Raw genomic sequence first — 9,613 nt, 5'->3', positions numbered from 1 at the left:
GTATTTCCCATCCCCAGTATATTCCCACACAGGAAATATCTGAGGTTCGCTTTCAGGGTTGTCTGTTACGAGTACAGAGTCCTTCCTTCGGTCTGTCTCTCAGCCCGAGAGTGTTTGTACGGTGTACGGAAGCCGCGATAGCCCCGTTAAGACAACAGGGTATTCGCCTGGCAACTTATCTGGACGACTGGCTGCTTCTCGCACAGTCGGAGCAGGAGCTATTACGCAGACGAATGTCCTCGTAAACACCTGCTCGATCTGGGTTTTCGTAATAAACACAGAAAAGAGCATGTTGTCCCCAGCCCAGACTGTACTCTTCCCTGGGCCTACAACTGAATTCGGTGCCTTTTACAGCCCGCCTGTCAGCAGAAAGCGTGAAAGCCTTCAGAGCTTGCCTCGCTCATTTCCGGCTACGCAAATATGTTCTATTCAGATCATGTCTGCGGTTACTGGGGCTCATGGCGTCAGCCATCCTGGTGGTACGACTGGGACGCTTACACATGAGGGAGTTTCAGCGCTGGGTAGCTGCCCTCAGACTGGACCCCGCGCGTCATGGCGCACGGAGAGTGATGGTCACTATTAAATGCGTAATGGCACTGCGCCACTGGCTGCACCCGACTTTTCTAGTACGGGGCGTGCCTATGGGTGCTGTCCTATCGCGGAAGGTGGTCACCACCGACGCATGTCTGACGGGCTGGGGAGGTATTTACGAAGGTCGACCGGTGAGGGGTCTCTGGAGCAGAGACCTCCAACGGTCGCACATAAATTACCTGGAGCTTTTAGCGGTGTTCCTCACCCTGAAACGCTTTCTGCCTTTTCTCAGAGGACATCATGTCCTCGTGAGGACAGACAACACGACCACAATATCGTATATAAACCGTCAAGGGGGTTTGCGTTCTCTCCAGTTACACATGCTGGCACGCAAACTGATCTTGTGGAGCTGCGGTCGTCTCCTCTCTCTGAGAGCGACGCACGTACCAGGAGTGATGAACCTCGGGGCAGATCTGCTGTCCAGAGGTGCACCACTATATGCAGACTGGACTCTACATCCAATGGTTGTGAGTCAGCTGTGGGTGCGTTACGGCCGAGCCGCGGTAGATCTGTTCGCATCAAAAGAAAATGCTCAATGTCAGCTGTTCTTTTCAATGCGCGATTTAAACGCACCGTTAGGCGTGGACGCGCTCGCGCACGTTTGGCCTCCGGTCCTTCTGTACGCGTTCCCACCCCTGGCTCTGATACCCCCAACTCTGGCCAGAGTGAGAGAACAACGCCACACACTGATCCTGATAGCTCCGCACTGGCCTGCAATGTACTGGCTGGCGGAGACATATCAGCTGCTGTGCGGGCAGCCGTGGCAGCTCCCACTACGCAGGGACATACTGTCTCAGGCGGGGGGGACGATCTTTCACCCACACCCAGAGCGCTTGGCACTATGGGCCTGGCCCGTGAGTGGTACAATCTGAATACAGTGGGGCTCCCTCAGAAGGTGATAAACACTATTCAGAGTGCAAGAGCTTCCTCCACCAGGTCTCTCTATGACTGTAAGTGGAGGGTGTTTGAGGATGGTGCCTTCAAAAAGGACACATCTCTTTTCAATGTCCTGTCGGGGTGATTTTATCATTTCTACAGGACCTGATTGATAAACACAGAGCTTTCTCTACGATCAAAGTGTACCTGGCTGCTATTGCTGCATGCCATGTGGGCTTTGAGGGAAAGACGGCTAGCCACCATCCCTTGGTCTGCCGTTTTATGAAAGGGGCTCGCAGGCTCCTCCCTGTTTCCAGGTCACTGGTGCCCTTATGGGACCTGGCAGTGGTTTTAGATGGGCTCACTCGACCTCCATTTGAACCCCTGGAAGAAGCTGACATGAAACACCTGTCACTGAAGACAGTGCTGTTACTGGCTCTGGCATCTGCCAAGCGAGTCAGTGACATTCATGCGCTCTCTGTACATCCTTCATGCACTCAGTTTGCCCCGGGGCAAACGAGAGTGTTGCTGAAGCCCAACCCTGCCTTTATACCTAAGGTGGTTGGCTCATGTACCCCCATTGACATTGAGGCATTTCCTCCGCCGCTGTGTTCCTCTGAGGAACAGCGGCCAAATTTGCTGTGTCCAGTTCGTGCTTTACGCACCTATATGGACAGGTCAAAAGAGTTTCGTTGCAATGACCAACTCTTTGTATCCTGGGCTAACCCTCATAAGGGCAAGCCCGTTACCAGGCAACGGCTCTCCCACTGGATTGTGGAAGCGATTGCTCTGGCTTATACGAGTCAGGGTTTGCAGGCACCAACGGGCCTGCGTGCTCATTCTACTCGTGGACTGGCTACATCCTGGGCTTTGTTCAAGGGTGTTTCCATCCAAGATATTTGTGCAGCAGCGAGCTGGTCCTCACCGCTCACTTTTGTCCGCTTTTACAGGCTAGACGTCTCTGCTCCTAGTGTGGCCCGAGCAGTGCTGGGCCCCGTGTTGAGTCAGAGCTCTAACTGTTAAGTTCTGGTTGGTTTGGTGATTTTCGAGATAAGCTTGTCTGGCAATACGGGAGCTTCAATATCCCATAGTGAGACATCGAACGGAGTGTTATGAATGAGAACTATAGGTTACTTACGTAACCCCAGTTCTCAGAGTAACATGAAGTGAGATGTCTCACCAGACGGCCCTTCTTGCTATGGTGAAGCGAGAAGAGGTGCTTATTTTGAATGACGCTGCGAAGTGGCGCAAGCTACTTATAGGGTGGGTGGATTCCCTGACGCTGACGTCAAGATCACCAGCCAATCAGTATTGGCGTAATGAGATTGATGCCTTCTGTTTGCATACGCGTTGACGGGCGCATCCCATTCCCACTAGTGAGATCATCTCACTTCCATGTTACTCTGAGAAACTGGTGGTTACGTAAAGTAACCTAATAGTTTTCTGCCGCGCCTCCTCCATTTGTTCTCTGTTTCTCTGTGTTTACTATGTTCATGCTAGCAGTGTGTTTGTGTGCCACTGGTACTCAAGAGGAACAAGGTCAGCGCGGTGTGGTCCAATCAGTCCACTGCCAAACAAAAAGGCAGAGGTACACAGCGAACAATGGATAACTATATGGCTCAGCGTTTCTTTTGATTCTGCTCCCGGAGGTGAGAAAGACTAATTAAGGCCCCTCATGGCAGCGGCGTACAGCAGTGGCATTACCCCGCCACGCTGCACTTGGCGCTTGCCTTGATGCATTGTGGGAGCTGAGTGATGACGGGCTCAACGCTTGGCTCACTGTGTATTTGATTAGTCTGAGCTAACCTTAAACGCTGGCTGATTATTAATACGCCGGCCGAGACGGACCCAGGGAAGCCAGTCGGCACAATTCGGGCTGTGTCAGCGATTTTCCCTCGAAGCTATACACACAAACACACACATATACTCTGGAAACCAAAGAGAGCAGGAGGGAAAATACTCGATATTGATAGAAGTAGAGGGCATTGCTTGAGATATTAAAGCAGAGAAGTGCCTTTGTGTGTGTTTATTCTTTTTAGAAACCAAATCCTTCTTTTATTGGTCCTAATGCTTCTCTAACAACTCTAAAAACAATTTCATTTTTCTCCCCACTTCGTTATTTCCTTTTCTTCCCGGCCTATTGGATTTGTTGCCCCCTAACTCCTCTTACCTTAGCGGTAAAGGACCGTCAAATATGAGACTCTATTTTGGTTGAAATTGATGATATAGGAAGGCAGTCTGCGAAAGGAGAAAGCAAACAGTTTAGGAAGTTGTGGGGCGAAAGAAAGTATTTGCTACTCACACTTTTGGCAGTGCATCGAGAGTAAATGAGATATTGCGTTGTGTTGTGGTGTGAGATACCAGTGAGTGTTTCTGGACAAAACCTGTCCAAGCCTTTAAATTGATGCCGCAGTGCCGGCGCCAGTAGACTCCCTCCGGCCACAGCCCGGCAGGACTTCATGTTCAAGGTTTGCTGCCAGACCAGACATAATGAGGGGGGGTGTCATTATTGGTTGTTGAGTTGTTGTGGCATTAGCCCCACAAAAGCGATAGCTTCAACATCTATCGCTCTGCCATGCTTAGCCTTGTCTCCTCTCGGTTGGTGTTCCTCCAGCATGACGCCCGCGTTCACTAATAGGCCAAGAATCAGCGTTTGTAATCTGTCCAACAACATTCCCTGCTGGACTGACAAGCCTCCTGGCTCCACACATATGCACTGACTTCTACCCTCACATGCTGTGCGAGAGCGTACCACCATATAAGATATTAACGGGTCTACTGCAGCATCTGCTCCCCCTTACCAACTGCCCTGTCCTCATGTCTCACTCAAAAAACTCGTCTGCCCACCCCAGACAGGTGGCTACAGATGACGATTCTCCACCAGACAAATCTTCCTGACATTACCCATCCCCACTTTCAGCCCTCCCGGCGCCTTCCTCAATTACTTCAGCTCGTCCATTGGTGGAGGGGCTACGCAGTTACACTTACTTTGGAAAACGTCCAGGGCAATCTGTTATTTATATCTGGATAAGGATGGGTTTAAACGAGTTCATTTGTACAACCTGCATTATTCAAGTGATGTCTTGTTAGGGTTGTGCGCGTGTCCCCGGAAGAGATGGTCATTTGTTTTCCCCAATTAAAACGCGGTGTTTTCTCAATCAATTGTATTGTTAAGATTTTGTATGTCATAAATAAAGTTATGATAACAAGTTAAAAATCCTGGGAATCTAGACTTTAGAAAACGTTTTTACACTCTCTCTCTCCCGATGATTAGAATAACGGCAGAGGTCATCCACCAGCCTGAAAATTAGTTTAGTTCGTTACTTTGCTAATCCTGATGTTTCCTACTGCTCTCCTCAGTTTTCTTACAAAATTGTTAAAGGTATACTGTGATTTAATCTAGAGAGGGGACTAAGAAAAACATTGAACACCTCTTGGGATTTTAACTGTGTATAAAAAAAACTGTACCGTAATTTTCGGACTATAAGCCGCGCACCTGAATATAAGCCGGCAGCAGCGCATACCACTCTCGGGTTCCATCTCTTTACTTTGCGGCGGGGCTACCCTCTCTCCTCTTGTTCCGGCCTCCAGCTTTCCTGCTGGAACTCCGCCGCTTAAAGGGTGGTGGTCCCGGCGACCGGCCATTAGAGCCCCATAGAGGTTAAAAGGGTTGCGTCCGTTAAGCTGCTATAAAAAGTCCATAGATTAGCCGCACCGTTTATATAAGCCGCAGCCGTCGACAAATAGGGGAACCAACGTCTTCTTTCGGGGCTTATAGTTCCTGAAAATAAATTACTGGTAATTCTATGTTTTATCTTGGTTACCATACCATTTTGCTAATAAAATATTTACGCTGCAGTCGAGGTAACATAAACAGCGCCCGCAAAATCCCACTTTCTATTTCTCTATCTCTCGTTCCATTCAGTCATCGCAGTGTGGACCAGGCCGAAGCTGGATTATGGGAGCAAGTTCCCAAAGGGATGGGTCTTACGCTGCAGTGATGGGCTAAAGATGGAAGGGAAACCCCCGCCCTCAACGGCACGTCCCTGTCACCGGTCGGAGGTGATTGTAAGTTCAACCCTGCAAATCATGCAGTGGATAGACTTTTAACATTAAACAAACGCTTACCTTGTTTTGAGTGTTCGTTCATCGATATTGCGACCACGCAAAGTCACAGTTTTAGGCAGTTGCAATTTTAAATGTGGGATCAAGGCAGCTTGGCAGAACCAGAGCACCACCATGACAGGACATTAGTTCTGTTTTTTTCCGATGGACCACCTCTGTCTCTGCAGACACCGTTCCACCGCAGGCCTTTGAGATTAAAAAATTAAAAAACATTAGCAGTCTGCCATTCACTATTCCAAGCTGGTGGAGGAGAAGGCCACCTTTTGACAAGTTGGCGCTTGGGCTTCTTTGTAAGTGGGAGAAACAAACTCCCACAGGCTGGGGAAAGAACAGCTCACCTTAAAAACAAAATACTTGCTTCTTCTGTTCTCCATATAAAATTACAACATCTGGGGTGTGTTAGGTGGGAAGGTTGAAAAAACACATTGCAAATGTGATGGTAGTGTTGCAGGGTGGGGTCTCAGGCATATGCTAACTAGCATTTTCTCTACCCTGTTTGGTGTTTTATTGCATTACATGAGTCAGTTTGTTACGTTAAAAACACCTATTCACAAGTCCTGCACTTAACTTAAAAAAAGTTAGATATTGATCTGCTATATCAACGAATAAGCAAGGTATTTCCCTGTAGGTTGAAACCATTCCCAGTGTTCCTTGTTTGTAAATGTTGATGTACTGGACAAAGCTGTTTTTTTTTTTACTGAATAGGTTAATGCTACTGACATGGATCATGGGTGTCTAGTTAAAAGCGGGCCCGTATTATGGGCTATGTCTCCTCTAATGGTGACATGCGTTTAAATTGTTCAAAAAGCCGCTCTTTCATTCTTTTCTCATGGAGGCGTGGCTGGTGAGTTTGGCCCTGCTGTTGAAAATCGAGCCGGTGCGCGCGGCTTTGTTTATGTGGTGTGTACAAGCCTGGGCTGGGCCTCCTTGTTTGTGATTGGGTCCAACCCGTTTAAGGAGATGGTCCCCGCCCTTAGCGATCATGGTATCAACTGTGGCTGCAGCACTAGCAAATTGTAGGGAAAGCGCAACGTTACATTAGTTTGATCGATACTATGTTTACCGAAGTTAATATAAGGTCCACTGAGGCGTTTCAGGCAAGGGGAGGGAAACCTCGGCCTTTGGAGGGGAAGCTTTGGGATTTTGCCTTTGCAGTGTTACGATGCACAAAACCTACTATAGATAGGGATAGATTGCAATCCATGGGGATTTTTATCAGCGCTTATCCTCATTGCTGCAAACGGACTGCTTTACTATTAAACACAGGTACTTTACTCTTTAGACCTCAGCCCTCTATTCCAGTGTCATTTATCATTCATTGTTAAACCATGTTCAGTTCTTTGGAGCAGTCTATTTCTCCATACAGTTTCCGTTTATTAGAGCACAACATTACATAGCTAATGTTTATACAAACACAGTGTTACGATTATGATACAACAACAAAGTAGATTGTCCTGCAGTTGACATAGTGCGTACATTTTCGAGCGATAAATAATCTTATATTCTCCATATCCAGTTAAATTATCTCTCGGTTACGGCCGAATTCACTTCAGAGGGATAAAAACAGATTCCTTTTTTTATCAAGTCGGCTTTAAGACTTAATGGTGTAATACTGAAAGTTAGGCTCTCAGTATTATGGTTTTGTGTTTGTATCATAGCCTTTCTGCAGGGAATCCTTATGCATCGTATGTTTTTTTGGTTCAAAGAAAGGGTTAGCCAAATAGTACAAAAAAGAAATTGTCTTGTTGGTCTGCTCTTTTCCTCTTAGCTTGAAATCGTTCGTCCCAATTTGACGCTTTTTAAATCATATCTCGAAGCGGTCGGGTGTTTTTGGCAGGAAGCATTAATGACTCTCGGCACTGCAGCAGACACGTCCCGTGACCAATCTCTTCACAGTTATCGCCCACATTCAAAGGCAACACTCTCAAGAACTTTAAAGGACAATCTTTTATCATTTAAGTTCCTCTTCAGATGTAACGCTGAAAATGTGAGCACTGGACTGGTAGAGAAACTAATGTAAGCTGTTTCATTCATGGTGCAGACTGAATACAAATTAAGAGTGTGCCGTTCATATTTATTTCATGCCCGATACGCCGTGTGCTGACAGAGTCAGCAGCCTCGTTCCTGACTTCACTTACGATATTGGATTGTCACAATTGTTGCCTTTCCCTCTGAATTATTCTAAGTTCCTTTTGATCCATTGTCTGGACTTCAGCTTTTGTTTGCAGTTTTATCACACTGTGGCCGCTTGTATCCCAAGCTTTCCCAGTTCAGTTGGGCTCTTTGTCATTCTTATCGCTAAATGTTCTTCTTTAAGAACTTAGAAGAAAAGTCAACAGCCGTGTTCATGAAACCCACCAGAGCCAACAGAAGTACTTTAATATATAGAAGTTGAACAAAAAAAATAAGTGAACTCTGCCAAGGTTCTGGCTCTTATTCCAACAAGATATTCTTTTTGCTTGTTTTTTGCCCAAACCACTTGGTTGCATCCACTTGCACCTTTTTACTTTTGTTATCATGTCATGTTTATTTGTTCCGTTTTCTCCCAGTTTAAAAGATGTTCATGATGTTTTGCTTATGCAGTCTCCTGTCTCGATGGGTTTCGGTTGAATGCTTTCCCATGTTTCTCTCACACGATACTCGTAAGCAGTGCCTAACACCCGCTGTAATGCATGCCTGATTACAGATGATGAACTGTTTTTCTGATAGTGTTGCCTTTTAATTAGCCAAAAGGCTGGGAACTGATCATGTCCTGATTGCTCTATTGCGGACTGAACCAACATGGTCTTTATTCGTGTGACTTTCATACACATGTATGGACACATTCAGATTTTCATATTCACAGCTATATATGCCATGTTCATATGAGTTTGAATAATTTCTTTTGGGTCCTACCATGGACAAATGCAAAAGCCAACTGCATGATCTAATGCGAACCGCAGTTTTGTTGTATAAATGTATTTCTTAGTCGACGCTATAAACTGAATTTTGCGATCGTTTTTAGCGATGAGAGGAGTCCTTATCCAGAGTAGAGGACGAGGAAAATATAAATAACAATATAATCTGCGTATTAATAAAAGTTTGCCAACTGATGCATCCATCTAAAGCGCATTTGTAAATAAATGTGTTGTACTATCATGCTACTCCAACGCCTTTTTCTCGCCTCCGCGTGTGTCTATTTTTTCTGTATTTCAAATAAAAGCGAACACGAATGTTCGATCTTTGCTTAAATGACGAATAACCCACCATAATGAAGTTAGCCTACGCGCAGTCAAAATAGAATGAGCAAACCCTAACAGTCCACCAGACTCCCTAGATTAAACAGCATTCTTTGTACCGTGGACTCTCACGTACGCTCATCGAGTCTGTCCCCTGCATGTACGGAAGAATCCATGGCAGAGTATAGAGCAAGTAACTTGTGTACGTACATATAACATGATAGCACAATCGCACGGCGGATATGTGATACGTATATCAGTTATGAATGCCAGCTGGAATATTCCTGAGCGATTATATGCAAAGGGACAGTACGCAATATATGCTAAATAGACGACAAACGGACTGCCCCTTACAGGGATGAGGGCCGAGAAATATTGTTGTTGAAAGAGAATGAAGGGCGCGCAATCTGCGCTGAATGCAAAAGAGATTTGTCGTTCTCCTGGTCTAGTGTCTCTCTCTCTGTCTTCCTCCACAGTGTCTCTGAGTCTCTCCGACTCGCACAGGCTGTTATATAATTCTAGTGGGCTAGGACAGCATCACACATCGCTCTCGAGCAACTCCGCTTTCTAAGCACCGAGATGCCACTGGGCGTAATCGCACCAGTAAGCCCCCCTGTATAAGTGATAATGGGTGCCAGTGACTGTCTTGTTTAAAGTGGATAGACATTTCCTCAGCCCCGGCCACGCAGTGGAGCTCTCCATATCTGCCGAATAGCCACGACAACTGGCGATGAGGTTGTGTGGAAAAGATTCTAAGTTCAACGAGTGGGACGTTGTGAGGATGGTTCTCCTGTGATATGAGA

The 9,613-nt window shown here is 46.4% G+C and overlaps 2 protein-coding genes across 2 annotated transcripts in view; one reads left to right on the top strand and one right to left on the bottom strand.

Annotated features, from left to right (window-relative positions):
- Positions 1–458: 458 nt before the first annotated feature.
- Positions 459–2,454, top strand: LOC104951437 (uncharacterized; the record flags this gene model as incomplete). Its single annotated transcript, XM_010778089.1, is given in 3 exon segments — positions 459–722; positions 1,256–1,556; positions 1,559–2,454. Coding segments are annotated over 3 exon segments (1,461 nt in total), but the record flags the coding sequence as incomplete, so codon positions are not given.
- A 1,519-nt stretch (positions 2,455–3,973) lies between these two features.
- Positions 3,974–9,613, bottom strand: part of LOC104951431 (netrin receptor UNC5C-like) — a 132,073-nt gene continuing 126,433 nt past the window's right edge. Inside the window, exons 19-20 of the mRNA XM_010778077.1 lie at positions 4,992–5,154; positions 3,974–4,098 (exon numbers count right to left, since the gene is read on the bottom strand). Of these exons, the coding sequence (XP_010776379.1) occupies positions 3,974–4,098; positions 4,992–5,154 (288 nt within the window). The remainder of the gene's footprint in view (positions 4,099–4,991; positions 5,155–9,613) is intronic.

Source organism: Notothenia coriiceps, unplaced genomic scaffold (genome assembly GCF_000735185.1).
Source record: "Notothenia coriiceps isolate Sejong01 unplaced genomic scaffold, NC01 NC01_scaffold00000339, whole genome shotgun sequence".
NCBI classification, from domain to species: Eukaryota; Metazoa; Chordata; class Actinopteri; order Perciformes; family Nototheniidae; genus Notothenia; species Notothenia coriiceps.
The sequence above is the reverse complement of the archived record's forward strand: the minus strand, read 5'-3'. Positions and strand labels throughout refer to the sequence as shown.